At 37.6% G+C, this 21,306-nt stretch overlaps 1 protein-coding gene across 1 annotated transcript; it reads right to left on the reverse strand.

The window, feature by feature from the left end:
- LOC108665319 lies at positions 1–6,021 on the reverse strand. The gene is made up of 4 exons (XM_018152063.1): positions 5,883–6,021; positions 2,478–2,660; positions 2,097–2,273; positions 1–788 (listed from the first exon to the last, which is right to left on the reverse strand). The coding sequence occupies exons 1-4, from the start codon at positions 6,019–6,021 to the stop codon at positions 568–570; spliced, it is 720 nt and encodes a 239-aa protein (XP_018007552.1). The 3' UTR covers positions 1–567.
- Positions 6,022–21,306: the final 15,285 nt, after the last annotated feature.

Raw genomic sequence — 21,306 nt, forward strand, 5'->3', positions numbered from 1 at the left:
GCATTTACCTAATCATAACATAGAAAAATGTAATGACTAATTTTTTATGATTATTTATTGACATAATTGTATGTTCAAATCAGTGCTTAGGAAGAAAAGTGACGATAAACACCAAATTGTGCTTATTTATTTCATCGGCATTTCATGTATTTTTCAATTATCTGTACCCAATTTTCATTTCGTAAAATTAATTAATGATCAAAATGATCGGGCAATGGCAAATTTGAACCATCGCTCGTGGAACGCAGATATAAGTACGATTCTTGGTCGTTTCTGATCAATGAAGAGACAAATGATGCTGGATGCAAGTGATACCTCGATGAATGATGATCCGGTAAATTTTCATACTGTGGTGCTTGCAAACTTCATTGCAAGCGTCAAAGTGACTTTAAAATTTAATTGAAAACACAGCAAAAATCAACAATCAATCAAACTTCAATTTATTTTTTTGCGTGTGTTGCAATTCAAATATTGTGAGTTACACACATTCAGCGAAATCCTCAATTTCATTTACATGCCGACACTGCAGCTCTTTAGCCGTACAGCCCCAAGATAATGTACTGCAATTCAAAACTGGGGAGGCATCTGACACACGAAGTTAAACCAGGAGCTGCAGTAGGTGTTATCGAGCAAAAAGTTCATGTTGTTGCTCATCACGCCACAGTCGGCGTACGAAACACCGTCTGGTTTCCCGGACGCCCAGACACCCGCAACACTTGCTCCACCCTCCCATTTCCAACCAGACGGTGAATATTGGGCATTCACCCACTGATGGTTAGGACGCGGTTCTGTAGAAGAGGTACAAGATGTCGAAATTTTAATTTTTTATTAACTAGTGTGCTGAAAACTTCAAATAGAAGAGACAAAACATCGAAAACATCGAGAATTTAGGTTTCGAAATGTATAATCCTCAAGTTATATGATAAGATCGATAAATTAAAAAATATTGTCAGAAGAACGAATGTTCTAACTTCTATTAAATATGTTGATCTTTGAGAGAACAACCTTGTGGGCATGAAGAAATAAAATAAACTTTTAAAGTTGATAATCTAACTTTGCTTCGGTATATTTATATTTCCATTCGAAAAGCAAAACAAAATACCTTCCTTTCCATTCTTGATTTAGCGATGTATATGTTTTCCTTCCACACTTCTTATCAATTTTCAAAAAAGGGTGCCTATTATGGAAGTGAAGACCTTACTTGAACGACACTTAGAAGCAGCTTTTTTTGTATGACACGGTGTACCCGTGGGACTAAATATTGCATTCACCGGAAATAAAATGTCATGGGACCCACGTTCTACCTAGTTTGTCGTAACGACCTCCTCTGCGAAACACTAATGGAGACTTAAAAAAAGCCTACTGCACCAGCCGCCCCGAGGACTGTTGCCTTCATTCCTGCTTCATGTGACCCATCCTCAGCCAGGGCTGATCTTCAATCCATGCACCGTAAGTCCGGCAGGAAATACGTGCAATTCTGTGTCAGTGAAGGTGTTTTGTGAAGACCCTATAAGCCGCTACACGGCCTGTTATTACAGTAAGGTCGATGTGTCTCATATTCAGTTCAATTAAAGCAAAACAGATAGTCAGTAATGAACTAATGATTGATTAAATTTATCGCAACAATTTAATATGATTGTATTGATTAGGGAATTGAAATACGGTCATACTTGTAATGGCGCTAGAAAAGCTTCCCTATGTTCCGTGATTGAAACAGTTAAATGTTTCTGATCTATATTCTAGAGTGGCATGACTCTGACGTCGTCCGTCAGTATAAGCGTGATAGGCACTTCGTTGAACGAACTTGGCGTGACTTGCAAATTCTCAACTTGCAAAACAGCTTTATTCGTTTCACCTCAAGACTCAAATGCACAGAAGAAAAACACGGCCGAAAATCCTCAAATAAACTTATGATTTTGTCATAAGACTTGTCACTGTTGGAATCACATTAATTAAGTCGAGCTTTAATATTGATATGCCCGGTAGAGTAAAAAGTACATTTATATTACCTAAGGAACAAACTCTGAACAATAAGATTCAATTCGTGATTAGTTCCAGAATAAATGAAGTAAATAGACTAAGCTTTATTTTCTCACGGGTTGAGTTGAGTGTCTCGACAACGGCTTTGTACTTGGCAGGCGTATCAAGAACGGCCAAGCGGCCACCCTTCGCTTGGCACTCGTTTTGCGCTCCATTCCAGCCCCTAGTGTAGGTGGACAGCCAGATGCAGCCGGCCGCGCCTAGGTTCTGGTAGCCCTTGAGCTCGTCGCAACCTTCAATGTGGATTACCAATTTAGTTAAAGACGTGACTTGTGACATAAGACTATTGAACATTACATCGAAAATTTAATATAATTTCATGACTGATTTATATTTGGTTTAACAATTTGATGTCAGTTCAATTTGATGTATTTTAGAAGCAATGCAATTGTCAAAATACTCATTTGTTCTGACATCGCTCTATCAATTTTCTGTACCAGTGTCACGTATGAACGAGCTGTAGCCCGCTTTGCCCAGAAGGTAGATGGGTAGCTGAGGTTTTGTGGTGACGTGGCAGACGTTTGGGGTGCCGAGGGCGATGGTCTGGTTAGGGACGTACATGGCACCGAACGCCACACCGTAGCACGTCGCGGACACGCGGCATACTGTAGCGCACGTACCTGCGCAAATTTATGACCTTTCAGTTGGTACGTTTCTTCAGAAGATCAGTCATGACTGCACATGAATATAGAATCTTACGCGTGAGTCACCATCTGGAACTTCCAGTCGGGGGAAGTATGGAAAAAGTGTATGGGAATTAATTGTATAACGAACATTCCAACCAAGAGAGGAAAATTATTTTTGTTATAGATTGTACAGACAGCGTAAAGATTGTATACAGTTAGTATGTAAATGGAAATGCTAAGAATTTCCAATATTTCACTTAGAGGAAACGATTTATAACATTCCTCATATACTCTGATAATTATAAGTTATATACAACAGTTGATTATAAGGCATATGAAGAAGACATTTAGAATTGTTGGCAGCACGAGACTGATTGTTAGACTAATAGCGCATCAATTAAGCCATAAATTACATGAAGTATTTAGAGTACAAGTTGTATTCTAGGCAGAATGAGGCTCTGCCAGAGTGTAGTTAATCTTTCCGATTTTAGCCTTCAGCGAGACATGGCTCATTGCCAATCCTATAATCTCTGATTACTCAAATGGTCCTGGCAAAATCATTCCCTGCAAGCCCCGCGTTAATTAGTTTTGTCATTAGTTCAGCGCAAAACGTTTTTATAGAATGAAACTGTCTATTATAATGTGATTAAACACAATACTGCGGCATTTACCATATATTTTCAAATATCATTCATGGTTCGTCTTCAAACATATATGTAAATCGCAGATGTATTTTAATTTGAACGAAATCAGCAAGTTTATGAGCTCCAACTATGCGGCCAAACACTGGCCATGATACGATTCTGAGTATTCATCGAGAAAAGAATTACTTGACCTGCAATGTTTCGCGTGATACTTGATTGCATTCCACGAGTGATCAGAAGTGGATCTCGTTCGAGTATATACAAAAATTTCTTAAAGGTAAAACTAGTTTATTCCATCAGCATTGACGTCCCTTTGGTGTAAAATCATGAAAGTGACAGGCTAAACAATGTCCCAATTTGGATCATCGGTCCCGCACGCCGTCGATGAGTAGACACGTGATTGTATCATGACCTAATTAGCGATTGTTCACTAAATTAGGCATTAGAGATTCAGCTGAATTTCATGAAGTTACCTGTCCAAATTTCGTGAGTCTGAACTCATCCCATTGCATTTTGTCTTGATTTTGCTCCCGTTCACTTGTCCAACTGCAGTGCGTGGAGTTTTTTCATGATTTTGTTATAGATAAATCATGCCGCTACATTGCGCGAAGCTTTCTCCGCTTATTTTAGAAGACTGCATGAGAAAGAGTTTTAGAAATAACTGATAGTTTGAAATGATATTTGCTTTTTATATTCATTTACTCCTTTGTCAAAAATAACATTTTTAGAGCTGAATTTCGAATGGTATAAAACGCCTGTTAACCAATTGTCAAGAAGTGAAGGATAAACATTTATTTGCAAAAACATATTTGTACAAATTTCAACCCATCACGAAGTTTCTGATTTGTTTATTCACTTCACACATCAAACATGAGGTTAATATCAGAACGTAACTCAATAGAGGTTGGGCGTCAGGCGATACGGGGTGAAGGACTTTATCACCAATTATATATCTTTTAAGGGGAGCGTCTTGGTCCGAAAATAACTTTTTTATTTACGATCTCTTCGAAATTTAATACACGTATGTAAAACGGAATTGTAAGCCTTTTTCATGTGAATTTTTAGAAAAATGAAAGAAAACGTGAAATTCTTAAAAAACGGCCTAAAAAGAAGGTATCTGTAGAAATCTCCCCATAGGATTTTCAAGTTACAACATCGAGACACATACCATTCGATGCGTACAAAACATATCTCCAATTTTGCTTAGGCGTTTTTTGAAATTCCCATTTTCTGTGGGTGTGGGAGCATTTTTCGTAAATTTTTCGGAAATTTTTCGATTTCACCCCCCCCCCAACCCTTCTTGCAAAATAAATTTCATACTATAACGAAATTATAAAAACGCCTGCGCAAATTTATGACCTTTCAGTTGGTACGTTTCTTCAGAAGATCAGTCATGACTGCACATGAATATAGAATCTTACGCGTGAGTCACCATCTGGAACTTCCAGTCGGGGGAAGTATGGAAAAAGTGTATGGGAATTAATTGTATAACGAACATTCCAACCAAGAGAGGAAAATTATTTTTGTTATAGATTGTACAGACAGCGTAAAGATTGTATACAGTTAGTATGTAAATGGAAATGCTAAGAATTTCCAATATTTCACTTAGAGGAAACGATTTATAACATTCCTCATATACTCTGATAATTATAAGTTATATACAACAGTTGATTATAAGGCATATGAAGAAGACATTTAGAATTGTTGGCAGCACGAGACTGATTGTTAGACTAATAGCGCATCAATTAAGCCATAAATTACATGAAGTATTTAGAGTACAAGTTGTATTCTAGGCAGAATGAGGCTCTGCCAGAGTGTAGTTAATCTTTCCGATTTTAGCCTTCAGCGAGACATGGCTCATTGCCAATCCTATAATCTCTGATTACTCAAATGGTCCTGGCAAAATCATTCCCTGCAAGCCCCGCGTTAATTAGTTTTGTCATTAGTTCAGCGCAAAACGTTTTTATAGAATGAAACTGTCTATTATAATGTGATTAAACACAATACTGCGGCATTTACCATATATTTTCAAATATCATTCATGGTTCGTCTTCAAACATATATGTAAATCGCAGATGTATTTTAATTTGAACGAAATCAGCAAGTTTATGAGCTCCAACTATGCGGCCAAACACTGGCCATGATACGATTCTGTGATTTGACACTCGCTCGCAGATATCAGGAATTCTGCTTTAAATACGGCAATACGAACTACCAGAAAGACATGTGTCACATCGCATAATTGCTATCTTCGTATCGTGCGCTTCACGCATAAAAAATTAAAATATGATTGCCTACCACTTCCTGGATGACCAGAGTATGCGACGGCGACCCAAAAATCATATTTTCTCACGTGCTGCATAGTAGCTTCATTTTCCGATGTTAATCCACCACGAACCTAATTTGCCGAATCTACACGAGACAAATCAAGTTCTCCTCACCATCGTAACTTGAACTGAGTTAAACACTCGAACAACATGTTTAAAAGGCGTGTCCATTTTATCTGCACTCCAACGGCGAGGGAAGTGTCTGGCGATGCAAACAATAAATATTTTACTATAGTATAACTCACAGAGGTTGGGTGTGAGGCGATACGAGGTGACGGATGCGGCGTCCAGTCTCTTGTCTTGGAGGGCAAAGTATTTGTTCCCGGGGAGCACTTGAGCTGCCAGGGCCCCATGCAGAGTCACCGCCAGCAGCAGCGCCCGCATTTTACACCTGGCAGTTCACATAAAAAATCTTTCTGAAATCTACCATACATAATTACATTCTGAAACTGGCATTTTATAATTACATTCTGATACCAGTACTTTATTCATTTAATTTATGAAACCTTTTTTTGATCTACCAAATTAATCCGTAAAATTTTCAACTCCCTGGAAATTTCACTAAAAAATCGAAATTTCAATCGTACTTGTATAAATGTGACATTTTATAAACTGCATTCCAGTACCTACGTCAGTTTGACTGATAACTGGTATCGTGGATACGCATCCAGCTGTACAATAATTTGTAGTGTCTCCATGACCCCAACAAAATGACGCAGATTATCGAGAAATCATCAAGATTTTAAAATTTTTGATTCGTTTGACGTAATTAACGAAACAAATGTAAAATACGGCTCATAAATTACTTTCCAACATCGTCACACCGTGTGTCATTTTCAATCTATTTTCATTAATATACAAACCTAAAAAACGTTAAATATTTTTGTTAATGATGTTTTCGAATTGAATTGTAGAATATATGTAAGGAAAATTATACTATATAATGGAAAAAATGAACAAAAAATATGGAAAACATTGCAACAAATAATGTTGACGATTGTATTACGCTCTATATTTATAATTGCTTCAATTTTGATTTCCACTTAATGCAAATAGGACAGTAACATTTTAAATTTCGTTTTTATAATGTTAATAACACATTTGTAATTGATGATATTTCCAAGACATATATATCTAACAGAAAATTTCACAAATCATACTCTTTGTGTAATTGCTTGTGCTGAACATTTTCTGGATCATATAGGCTGCCATGCAATGAAGTGGTCTTGAAGAAAAGAATATTATGATTGTGAATGTAATGGTTATCGTAAATTTGTAAAATAATTAAATTCATATTTTTCCAAATCATAAAATAATCGTTCCTTCCAGCTAAGGACAGAACGCTTCGCCATGGTATCATGCTACAAAAAATAGGGAACGTGAAATAGCAAGTCGATTCTTTGGTCGCTGATGAGACTTCATTATCGCCAGGCTCGTGAGAAGTGAGTTTGGAATCAACTATGCACATTCCATTAAGAGAAAGTATGTTGGTTGCACGGCCTCGGGCTTCTCGCGCTAATGACAGTGACCAATGTACGATATTGAAGCAAGTCTTCAAAAATTGTTTGGCGAAATATTGAAACATTGCTCCGCGAGTCACTGTCATGCTTTCCCTTCTGACTATAGCAACCATGCAGTCAAAATACAGGCTACGGGGTTTCATATATTATAAATACCTACAGAGGAATCCAGCCTCACGAACTATATTCTTGCAGGAATTTGGTTCGTTTCCTAAAGCCGATATATTTTTAAAATAGAGATTAATGGAAAAGATTTCGATGTGTTAGGCCTCCCCAAACTCACCGCTTTCACGTATATGCTGGACTCAAAATAGTCTGAAATATTTTCATTAGATATAACATGAAACACACAAAAAGTGTATAATGATGATTAAACCTAGCCCTGTTAAAATTTTTTTCAATCAAGTTAATTATTTTACATATGCTGCTCGCTTTTATCTTGTTTGAATGCGAGATCGTATACGTTTAGCTAACTGGATTATTATTGTACCTTCCTCACGACTATGAGGATCTAATCTTTGTTTCATCTTGCAAATTACGATAATCTTGCTTTTCTGTTCCTTATTTGAGTTTGGGCAAATGTGTTTTAATTTTGTTTAGTATATCTAAGTGAATGTTTTAGCCCCTGGTGTTCACTCATTCAATTATTATTACTGTATACTTGCTGTACAAAGCAAGTGTTAAACCGCATTGTTTTTTTGTTTTTTTGGCTCCGTGTAGCTTCTTATCTTCGATAGCTTGGCTCAAACCCTGATTTTAACACGTACGTAACGTTGTTACGGTGAGAATTGGAGAGAGAGACTGCAAACTTTTGTAACTGTCACTCATTCCTTTGAATTCAAGACTGTTATGACCAGCTTTTAACTCCAGTACTATCACGAATAACAGCCAATTTTCCCTGCACTGCGAACCAATACTACTTTTATTTGTTCTTAACCAGGCTGCTGATTCTCCACTTCGTTATGGTGCTTCGGCTACCTTTTTTCATTAACATTTTTGACCAAGAGTAGTAATTTTTAACATTTTTCAAGAGTAGTAATTAAGATCTTATGAAGCAATCAATGCCAATATCTTCAGTTGATATGGGCCCAACTTCACTTTTGAAAACATTAAATTTTGTTGTTTGAAGGAGCTAGGCAGGCAGGCGCTGAATTCGGAAGGCCTCATGCACAACAAACTTATCGCTGGTTTCCTTTTCAGCACATTTTTATAGTGTTGAAGTCAGAACTCAGCATTAAAATCTAGGGTGCGACTCGACTATTGTTCATGCTGGTGACGCAGTATCAAGAATTCTCTCATGACCTAGTACATCGCCGTACCGTGTTTGGCACAGCGGAGCGCATTTTTTTCCGATCGAACAGCTCGCAATGCGGTATGGTCGTAAAACACGACGTTTGTGAGGCAGGGTTATACTGTTTATGATATATCATACGGTAGATTTCTCAAGTGACCGCTGAATGGAAAGTTGGTAACATTATGTGCGCAATCGTAAACCGTTCGAAATTTTTGTGACATGCACGTCTGAAGCCCACACTATCCAAATAATTGACTAAATGACCCCTTTACTGGCGGTTGCTGAGGCTAATTGGATTTCCTTAGTTTATTGGCCTGATGACTTTTTGGCATGGCCTGATGACTTTTTAATTGTAATTATTCTTATTCTATCTATATTTCAATTCATAGAATGTATTTCATCGATATTTCCCGCAACAGTTATTAGAAAAAGATAAAATAATTGCCAATAATTGGCAACACAATAAACCCTGAGCTGTATTTGTTGAACTGTTATAAATGAAATAATAAAATTTGACTTGACTGCAGTTATATTTTTTGTTGGATTTGCTATAATCGAGTAATAGCGACCTGAGTTCATACATAACGTCTGACACCCCGAGTAGGATATATTAGAGCCGATCCTGGATAGTAGAACATCGTCGATCCTGTCGCGCTTCAGCAGAACAGCGCTGAGAATTACTGGCCCGCTGCCAGTAATTCTCTATATTCTATACATAGCTCTATATTAACACTGATTTCAAGAAAAAATATTCCCGGTCAGGGCCATTAAACTGTGCAGTAATATTTGAGCGAAAGTGGTTGCGAGAGATCAGCCAAATACTTAATTATGTCGACCACAAAACCACTTAAAACTTCCATTCGATATTAGGAGCAGAAGAAGAGTTCAATGCAGGCATGAGTGCTTCATATAGCTTACAATCCCCGTGCCTGATGTCAGAGTTTCATTTTAAGAAATACGTTAGGATTACAAGGAAATGACTTTGATTTCATTTATTTGTACGCTAGATTATGTACATGCTAAGAAATCCAAGATGTACATGTCATGTACGGCCACGACTCATTCTGGAACAGGTTCTTTACTTGTATGTGCATTTAGAGCTGCACTTCGTCATTAAAGTACCAGCAATAAATTACATCGTCGGGTTACTCACTCGCTACGCATTAACCCTCCATTGATCCAAAAGAAACTAACCACTCACTTTTTCATATGAGCCTCGCGTATTTCAACTTGTCTGACAACAAGACAACTTGAGGATTGACAACAGCGACGGCTAACGAAATTCGCGACACTGAAACGTGTAGCCATGGCATCTGTGAGGCGTTATGAGTAATTAATTGACTGGGTAGAGTTGGCAAATGTTGCCTCAAGTGTCAAGAGAAACGATTTTGTTCACATGAAACCAAATTGAATTCAGTATTCAGTATTCAGTACAAGGTTGATTTCTGGGAAGTGTTGAACTCTGTCAATTGAAAATTTTTTTTTCACAGATTAAAAAAATTAATATTCACTGCAAATTTGAATATTTATTTTACAACGAATGTTTTGTGAAAAAGCTCATGACTTATTTTCGATGATTTTTGATCACATTTGCCATTTAAAAAACTATAAGTTTAACATGACATAAAAAATTTTTCACTGGATCATGATGCGCTAAATATGAAGAATGTTTACTGAATATTATAATTAGTTAGTTTAATATTCAGTTTCTAAAACTTAACTGAGATACGACGAAATGGAATATAGCAAAACACGAACTAGATATGTATATCAAGTGTATCAAAATATTGCTAATGCGTAACCGAATGAATAAAAATATTAGATTTCGTACCGTCAATTTAGGTATAACCTTGCCTATGCACGATTTATTGTTCATCTTTTGTAGCAGCTTTGGCTCTTATGGTTTGAGATTGTGACGAAAGTCTGTTGTTTTATTACTGATACTGATAGCCTTCGAGATGATATTTAAATCTACGAGACTAAAATTACTAAGTCCACAGAAAACATTACTGCATGGCATTATTACCTGAAGGTTCTTCCCGCCCTAAAAATATTGTGCAAATGATGGATAGGTGCCAACATTGAAATTCCCTAGAGTCCTTAGACCTCGCCAAGGAGTGAGACCACGCCCGAAATTATCACGAGCTAAACATCACCGTTGGGAGGTTAGGTATTCACATACAAAGTTACGTTCAAATCTGTGTAGGAGTTTAGAAAAAATTTCCTGATCACTGCGAATTTAAGCACGTATTGCTGTTTAAATCACGGATGACGGTGAAATAGAAAAAAAAACACGCGAACGAATGCAAAATCTAAAAAAATTTCACGAGCCAGACATCACCGTTTTGTAGTTAGGAATCTATATTCAAAATTTCGTTCAAATCTGTTGAGTGGTTGAAAGAAATTCCTTGATCACGGCGAATGTACCAAGTTTCATCGAGCTGCGTTCATTAGTTCGGGAGATATATCTTCATCATTAAATTTGGCAAAGTCCGGCCGTAAAATTGACCGAGACGCACCCAGTACGGCAGTGTATGAGGTCATGAGAGAATTCTTTATACTGAATTACCGGAATGAACAAAAGTCGAGTCGCACCCTAGATCTTAATACTGAGTGCTGCCTTTAGCACTCTAAAAATGTGTCAAAAAATAAGCTCAGATAAGATCGTTGTGAAGCGACCGAGTTACGAAAGCGTATTCAGCGCCTGCCACCGAGTCCCTTAAAAAAATTGACGTTTTTGAAAGTAAAGTTCAAACCCGTATCAACTGAGGACATTGGCAGTGGTGGCTTCATAAAAAATCGTCAAAACGAAGTGAACAACCAGCGGTCAGGCAAAAAACAGATGAGAGTATTTGAAGCAGCAGCTCATTAACTTTAGAGGTTGTGTATTTCGAGATTCTCGTATGGCAACATCTGCTGGAATAAGCAGGTTGCGAACTCGTATCTCCGCCAGCCACTTGTCTTCTGTCCGCTATCAGCGTCGCTTTACCTCTTCAGCGTTCCTAGTTCATATTGTTTTTTGTGTATTTTAACACGTTTTTCTTAGCTTCTTCGCGTTTGTTTGTTTGTTTGTTTGTTTGTTGTTAATATTGACAACGAAAATTAGCCCACTTCTGATTGTTCTAGAGATCTGAAATTCGGCATGCAGGCTATACACGTTTTTTGGGGCGAGTCACAATTTATTTTCTACTTTTTAGTCCACAAGAAAAACGTGTTTTTTTAAAAAGTTTTTTTAAGTATTTTATTTTCTTGTTATTATCTGTTATTTGTCATAACCTTTCCAGCGTTTCTATTATGTCTTAATTTTCCATGTTTCGTGCAGATTTATTCTATAATTGCAACTGATCTATTCCTTCACTTATAAACGATGAAGCGAAATTAGTATACAATTATTGAACCTCCTTTTAAGCTTAGAGCACGTCAGGAGGTATAATTAGTGATGAATCGTACAAGGCGTAGCGTCCTTTGAGGAAGACGTTACAGTGTAACTGGCTCGCAGTGCAGGGAAAATTGGCTGTTTTTAGTGAAAGTACTGAAATTAAAAGCTGGTCATAACAGTCTTGAATTCAAAGGAATGAGTCACTGTTCCAAAAGTTTGCTGTCTCGCTCTCCAATTCTGACCGTAACAACGTGGGTAACTTAACCCAATCCTAGTTAAGTCCTAGTACGTGTTAGAGTCTAGGGCATGCAAGCTTGCGTATTAAAGTCAGGATTTGAGCCAAGCTGTCGCGCAGACCAAAAGCTCCGCGGCGAAAATAAAAACCAAAGCGGTTTAACACTTGCTTTGTACAGCAAGTAGGGTATAGTAATAATTGAATGAGTGAACACCTGGGGCTCAAACATGCACTTCGATGAACTAAGCAGAATAGAAACACCTTTACAAACGCAAAATAAGGAACAGCAAAGCAAAATTCTTCATAAGTAGCAAGATGGATAAAGGATTAGATCCGCACAGTCGTGAGGAATGAACAATTATAGTCCAGTCAAGCTAAACGTAGACGATCTCGCGCCAGATAATAACGAGCAGCATATGTAAAATAATGAAATCGACTGATAATAAATTTTAACAGTGCTAGGTTTAATCATTATTATGCACTTTTTTTTATTTCATGTTATATTTAATGAAAAAATTCAGCCTTTTTCGAGTCCAGCATATACGTGAAAGCTGTGAGTTTGGGGAGGCCTAACACAGATCGAAATTTTTTCCATAATTTTTATTTTAAAAATATATTAGCTTTGTAGAGGGCTTGTTGTAAATTGTATTTTACTGTTGGAATATAAGGCTTCTATTAAATATAAATTGTAAATTTGTAATTGATTAGAATTAGTATTGTAAGAATGTTTTAGAGAAAGTTGGAATCGAGAATAGAGCTTGCGGATTAGGAACGAGCAGTAAGAATGTAGACTTGATGAGGAAGACATCGTCACGTGTTGTGGAACGTAGCTGAAAGAAGAGACTCCATTACCTGTGTGCCACGTGAACATGTGCTACGTATCCCATTTTATGCAGAAAGTCTGTAATGATGATTGATGTGCAACAAATTATTTTAATGATTGTTGGTTTCAACACCTGGCACCAGAACCTGCCACTATACGCACGACAGCTTTACGAACGAACCAAATCCTGCAAGAATTTAGTTCGTAATGCCGGGTTCCACTGCAGTCTGCAGATAATTATAACATGTAAAACCTCGCAGCCTGTATTTTTGACTGAGTTGCCCTAATCAGAAGGGAAGCCTTGACAGTGACTCGCGGTGCAATGCCGCAATATTTTGCCAAACAATTTTTGAAGACTTGCTTCAATCGGTCACTGCCATTAGCGCGAAAAGCCTGATGCCGTGCAACCAACATACTTTCTCCTAATGGAATGTGCATAGTTGATTCCAAAATCACTTCTCATGAGCCTGGCGATAATGAAGTCTCATCAGCGAACAAAGAAACTACTTGCTATTTCATGTTCTCTTTTTAGGACAGCACGCGAAGCGTTCTGTCGCCGCATGATATGCTATACCTCCATGCAGCGTGCTGATACCGCATGATATGCTATACCTCCATGCAGCGGGCTGATACCGCATGATATGCTATACCTCCATGCAGCGTGCTGATACCGCATGATATGCTATACCTCCATGCAGCGTGCTGATACCGCNAGGATTAGGCCGTGTACCGTTCTCTGTGGTACTCCACTCTTAACCCTAGCCTCGCTCGATCTCGAGCCTCCTACAACGACAGCTTGTAGTCTTTCTGTTAGGAAGCTGTACTGATACCGCATGATATGCTATACCTCCATGCAGCGTGCTGATACCGCATGACGAGCGTGCTGTCACCGCATGGCATATAGCAGCTGCGGAGCAAGACCACTACGATGAATGCTGCTACAGCATTTCATGCTGCAATCGTTGGCCTGCAGCGACCGTGGGACGCGTTGCCATCGCGCTTCAGTCAGGCGCAGCCCTGCAGTTGTGGAAGACGGTGCTGAGCTTGAAGCAGCTCTACTGGCCTAAACCATTTCAACATCAAGGGTCACAGGGCACAAGCGCTCTACTGGCCTAAACCATTTCAACATCAAGGGTCCACAGGGCACAAGCGCTCTACTGGCCTAAACCATTTCAACATCAAGGGTCCACTGGGCACAAGCCGGGATATTTTGGCAGCGGAAAAGCATCTGCCTATTGTCGGTCAGTTATTTAATAATCAGAGTGCTGCGCATTTTTTTACCGTTGTGCAATTCATGATTTAAATAAAAAATTTTTACGCTGAATAGTTGGAAGGAACGATTATTTTATGATTTAGAAAATAATAATTTTATGACATGAAAAATGTGTTATATTCATTGTAATTACGATCATAATATTCTTATTTTCAAGACCTCTTCATTGCGTGGCAGCCTATGACCACGACTATATTCAGAACAAGCAACTACACAAAGAGTTGATTTGTGAAATTTTCTTATAAATATTTTTCTTGATAATATCATCAATTACAAATATGTTTTTAACATTATAAAAACGGAATATACCATGCTAATGTCCTATGTACATTAAGTGGACTTCAAAATTGTAGCAATTATATATATATATATATATATATATATATATACGAGGCATGTTTTCTAAGGACCGTTTTGGAATTAAAATAATATGCGTTTAAAAATTACTTTTTAAATACAACACTTCTAAAGAATCCAGTATCTCCGATTTTACACACGCACATAGAATTTCTAATTTTATTATCATATTTAAAAAAAATAATTTTTTAATTTTATTTATAAAATTGGAAAAACATAAATTTTTCAAAATTATTTATTCTGTAAATTGATTCATGCATTGCTTCCGACTTTACGCAAGTGTGGAAAATTTCAGATCGATTGAACAGGTAGAAGTGTGTTGAATACGGATTATAAGATTTGTAGAAGACAACATTATGTTTTCAATTTTTTTATATTAATTTTTTTTAATTTGTAAAAGTATATATTTTCTTATTTGATTTATGTATTGTCCCCAACTTTACGCATGTGTGCTAAATTTCAGATCGATGGGAAAGGTAGAAGTGTGTTGATATCGATTATAAGATTTGTAGCAGACAGACAAACAAACAAACAAAGAACAAGAAGTAAAGTTAAAGAGAAGTGTTGTAAAAAATATACGTTAAAAATTAAGTTTTAAGTGTATATGTATTCAATATTCACTTAATTAAGTGCCAATTTAATTAAGTTTAAGGGCCTCAATATTCACGGATATTATGTAGAAAAGTAGATTAAGGTACATGCTTTTACGTAAAAATAAAGTTATTGCGATATATTTATACGTCTTTTTTTATTACAAAAACTGTCCTTATATGAAAAAAACATGCCTCGTAGCAAGTGATACAAGCATCAGCATTATTTGTTGCAAAGTTTTTCCAAATTTTTTTCATTTATTTAGTATTATTGTCCTTGAATATTTTCTGCAATTTGAGTCAGAAACATCTCCAACATAAATATATAACGCTATTTACGTTTGTCTTTTTATGAAAATATATTGAAAATCACACACGGTATGACGATGTAGGAAAGTAATTTATGGGCCGTATTTGACATATATTCCGTGAATTACGACCATCGAAATCAAAATTTTAAAATCTTGATGATTTCTCGAAAATCTGCCTTCTTTTTTTAGGGTTATGGAGACACTTCAAAGTAGTGTGCAGCTGGATGTGTATCCGCGATACCAATTATCAATCAAACTGGTGCACTAGAATATGTGGTGCGGATGATGTTACATTTATATGGCACAAGTTCGATTAATGACCAGTGAATGCGTTTGATTGAAATTTCCAGGGAGTTGAAGAATATTTCGTATGGATGACTGGCAGATCAAAAGAGCAGGTTTAAGAAATTAAATGTAGAAAATACTGGTTTCAGAATATTATTATATATTGTGAGTTTCAGAAAGTTTTTATGTGAACGGTCAGGTGGAAAATGCGGGCGCTGCTGCTGGCGGTGACGCTGCATGGGGTCTTAATGGCAGCTCAAGTGCACCCCAAGAACAAATACTTTGCCCTCCAAGACAAGAGACTGGACGCCGCATCCGTCACCTCGTATCGCCTCACACCCAACCTCTGTGAGTTATACTATAATAGAATAATTCATAATTTGCACCGCCAGACTCCTTCCCTCGCCGTTGAATTGCAGATAAAATGGACACGCATTTTAAACATGTTTTCCGAGCGTTTAATTCAGTTCAAGTTACGATGTTGAGGAGAACTTAATTTGTCTCGTGGATGAAAGTTGCATGCTAACTATTATTGAGAAATATCCAACATACGCCAGCAAACAACATTATTTGTGTTCTTTAACGCTACAATATAGCTGTCATCGTTTTAGAAAAAAAGTGCACCTCATAGGCTAATGTTTTAGGACAGTCTTGAATGCATACAATTCCAGTTTATAGAATAATTTTTANTAATAACGAGAAACTCAGGAAAATTTGGACTTTAAACTTCATGTAGACACATCCGTGTATCATTCAGTGAACATTGATAGCCAAGTGCACGGTTGCTGATCACGATTTTCGCATGATTTGGCCTCATGTTAATGTCTTTATCTGCGATAATCCGGCGGAATAAAGTGATTAGCTTTAGTGCAAATAAAGAGTTTACAGTCGCAACTTGATGCAGAACGTTTGAAGAAGCAGAAGCTTAGTTTTTCTCTAAATATTTCATTTCATCCAATCAAGGCATCAAAGACATTCTGTCGTTCACAGCGAATACATGATACATAATTGATACTCTTCCTTAACTAATAAAGTATTGTATCTCAAATCATGGAGAACCATATAACTTATTGTTTTTATTTCCGTGTGTAATCACCTACATATGTATATCTTGGTGTAAGCTGAAATTTCGCATTATTTTTTCCCGCCATTTCTCAAACTCTTTCTCAGTCTTCACGCAATGTAGCGGCATGATTAATCTATAACAAAATCATGAAAAACCCCTACGCAAAGGGGGAGCAAAATTAAGACAAAATGTAATAAAATGAGTTCAGATCACGAAATCTGGACAGGGAACTACACGAAATTCAGCTGAATGTCTAATACTTAATTTAGTGAACAATCGCTAAATTAGGTCATAATACAATCACGTATCTACTCATCGACGGCGTGCGTGACCGATGATCCAAATTGGGACATTGTTTAGCCTGTCACTTTCAGGATTTTACACCAAGGCGACGTCAATGCTGCTGGAATGAACTGGTTTTACCTTACCTGTAAGAAATTTTTGTATATACTCGAACGAGGTTCACTTCTGATTACTCGTGGAATGCAGTCAAGTATCACGCGAAACATTGCAGGTCAAGTAATTATTTTCTCGATGAATACAAAATTCGGCAAATTAGGTTCGTGGTGGATTAACATCGGAAAATGAAGCTACTATGCAGCACGTGAGAAAATATGATTTTTGGATCTTCGTCGCATACTCTGGTAATGCAGGAAGTGGTGGTAGGCAATTATTTTATTTTTCAAGTGGAGGTAGGCAATTATATTTTAATTTTTCTTTCGTGAAACGTACGATACGATGATAGCAATTATGCGATGTGGCATCTGTCTTTCTGGTCGTTCATATTGCCGTACTTGAAGCCGAAGTGTCAAATCACAGAATCGTATCATGGCCAGTGTTTGGCCGCATAGTTGGAGCTCATAATCTTGCGGATTTTTTTTTCCAAATTTTCATTTGCGTTTTATAAATATGTTCGAAGGCGAACCTTCAAACATATTTATATTTGAATGTGTGGTAAAGGCCGCAGTATTGTTTTAGTTTTTTTGTTCTTGTAATAGACTGTTTCATTCTATAAGAACATTTTGCTCTGGACTAATGACAGAACTAATGCGCGGGGCTTGCAGGGAATGATTTTGCCAGGACCATTTGAGTTATCAGAGATTACAGGATTGGCCAATAAATCATGTCTCGCTGAAGGCTAAATCTGCAAGATGAACTACACTCTGGCAGAGCCTCATACTGTCTAGAATAAAACTTGCACTCTAAATACTCCGTGTAATTTATGGTTAAATTGATGTGCTATTAACACAGGCAGCGGTCTCGTGCTGCCAACAATTCGAAATATCTTCTCAATATTCTTTATAATCAATTCATTACAGAGAGTATTTGGGGAAGTTCATAGATCGTGTCGTGAAGTTTCTAATGTAGTCTTCATATGTACATATTATTCCGTACCGTAGTGGATGCCAGTATGTTACTTTGATCGAAAAGTATCGACTATCAGCAGAACTGGCTCGACTCTTGCAATGTTAACTGCTATTCTCATTCTCTGTAAGTATCCAGCAATTTACCGCTTTACGTGTGACATTTCATGTATGAATATATCCAGTTATTTCGTTCTTTGTATTTTCTATAGAAGTGTTATCTTATTTCAGAATATTGCGTTCTTGTGGATTAAAGCTCTAAATGAGTTGCTTCGAGTTTGACTTACAACAGATCGTTTGTTCTAAGTGAAGTGTTGGAAATTCTAAACAGTTCTATTTACATACAAACTGTACAATCTTTACGCTGTCAGTACAATCAGTAACAATAACAATGCTCCTGATTTTGTTTGAATGTTCGTTATACTTTCATATCTCATACACTTCCAGATTTCCTCTGACTGGAGCTCGAGATGGTGACTCACGCGTAAGATTCTATATTCACTTGACGTGCAGGTATGACTGATCTTCTGAAGAAACGTACCTATACTGAGAGGTCAAATTTTGCGCAGGTGCTTGCACGGCGGTATGCCGCGTGTCCGCGACGTGCTACGGTGTGGCGTTCGGTGCCATGTACGTCCCTAACCAGACCATCGCCCTCGGCACCCCAAACGTCTGCCACGTCACCACACAACCTCAGCTACCCATCTACCTTGTGGACCAAGCGGGCTACAGCTCGTTCATACGTGATACTGGTACAGAAAACTGATAGAGATGTCATAACACACGTATATTTTGACAATTGCATTGCTTCTAAATATATCAAATTGAACTGACGTCAAATTGTTAAACCGATTACAAATCAGTTATGATATTATATTCAATTTCCAATGTAATGTTCAATAGTCTTATGTCACAAATTCACATCTGTACTAAATTGGTAATCCACATTGAAGGTTGCGACGAGTTCAAGGGCTACCAGAACCTAGGCGCGGCCGGCTGCATCTGGCTGTCCACCTACACTAGGAACTGGGATGGAGCGCAATACGAGTGCAAAATGATGGGTGGCCGCTTGGCCGTTCTTGATACGCCGGCCAAGTACAAAGCCGTTGTCGAGACACTCAACTCAACCCGTGAGAAAATAAAGCGTAGTCTAACTACTTCATTTTTACTGGAAGTTATGACAAATAGCATCTCTTCGTTCATAGTTTGTTCCGTGGCAATATAAATGTACATTTTGATTTACCGTGCATAATATATTGAAGCTTGACTTGATTTCTTCACAAAATTGGGTGGTCAATTTTATTGTTGAAATTTTCAACATTTCCAGCCAATGCACTGACTGAGCTGAAATCGACACAGTTTTCACAATACAATACATTCATATAAGTGTCATTCATTCGAGTAGCCATGTTTTTTTTATGTTTTCGCCAACCTAATCTCCTGCCATGATTCTGTACTTATTCATACATAAAAAATTTTAAATTAAAAAATGTCTTGGACCATTTAATGATTCGGCAACAGTTACAAGCCTCGGAGCGAATATGTGATCAAAGCTTCATGCAGCGTACGCGTCAATAAATTTATGCATTTCAAGTGGAGTCAAAGCGCGTATCAATTGACGTCGAACGCACGCGTTATATATCAATTCAGTATTAATCGACTTTGGCAGACGCGTTCTCGCTCTCGTGTGGCAATGTTTTCGAATAGACGCGTTCTCGATCGCATGTTTATTGACGTAGAACACGCGTGTTTGCGATTAGTGCAGGCCTACCCACTGACAAACTCGTGGAACAACACTGAATTCAACTAACCGCCACCGGGCTGCAAACCTCGAAAGTGAAGACTAATAAGACCGTCGTTCGCTGTTGATAACGGACACTTGGCTAAATCCATCCCTTACGTCGGGAATACATACTGAAATCGAAGTAATTTGCGCTCAGGTCACAACAAGCTCTAGCAGCAGCAAAACGAAACTCGGTTTGTCACTGTAGCGACCCATTTGTATTTGAAATGGAGTGAATCGATCACAAGTCTACTACGATAACAGCACAAGGTCATTCGATGCCTCAAGTTTAATAATAATAATAAATAATAATAATAATAATAATAGCGGTTTGAGCGTTTATTAGGCCGTAGGCCTGTCGCTGATTCTTAACATCGCAGAACATTCACAGAATTTTACGGTCTCGAACTCGCAATTCGAACTCGCCAATTCTGACCAGAAACTGGCGCACAGAGCTGGGATCGAACCCGCGCCTCTCTGCGCCAATCTTGGTACTCTGAACTGTAACCACTGGGCCACCCTGCCCTGTGCTATTGATGGAAACGATTACCGACTTGTATCAAGAGAGAATGTAGTCACCATGAGCAAATTTGGAGCTTGAATGAGTGAGCATTATATGCCTATTGACAGACATTATTGCTTCCTGACAAAACATACGTGCAGCATCAAAGCGATTTACAAGACCATGAGATTGATTTATTTTAAGATATTAGTGGTCAAATAAAAATTTGGTAACCCGAGTAAAACTTGGTATTCTTTGATAGTACAACAAACACTGGAATTTTTCACATACTCCCGGAATTTTTCACATTTTCGCATCATACAACTTTTTAAAATAGATTGTTGATGACTATCGTTGATAATCAGTTCCGACCTGTCATACTAGATACAAACTGTTGTCCATTTTGTTCTTGTCAGTATCGGTTGGATTTGTATCACGTTCGCAGTAGAACCACGACTCCGACATACGAAATCGTTGTCTACCTATTCTAAATGCAACCCAATATTTCCGATTATTTGGCAAAAGCCTTATTCTTAGTTGTTCACCACAGATGCTTGCTTTATATTTTGTCTAAAATTACTCGAATATTTTTTAATTTGAAATACCATACTCGCGTTTAAACTGTAAGCTTTGCAGTTTTGATTGGATTGCAGAAACCACATATGAACTACAATAGACAGTACTCGTCTCGAATCATCTTTAAACTAGTCTCAAGAACCCAAAAGTTTTCTTAACATAGAGGGGGGCAAAATATTTAATTGTGACAGTATTCAATGTATTAATTTGCAGTATTCTAAATTCAAATTGATTTTTTTACCCACAGAACCGAACCTCGTTACTCTCTTCGTGAACGCAAAAGTTTCACAATCAGCTTGGCGATGGGAAGG

Source organism: Hyalella azteca, unplaced genomic scaffold (genome assembly GCF_000764305.2).
Source record: "Hyalella azteca isolate HAZT.00-mixed unplaced genomic scaffold, Hazt_2.0.2 contig7656, whole genome shotgun sequence".
Taxonomy (NCBI): domain Eukaryota; kingdom Metazoa; phylum Arthropoda; class Malacostraca; order Amphipoda; family Hyalellidae; genus Hyalella; species Hyalella azteca.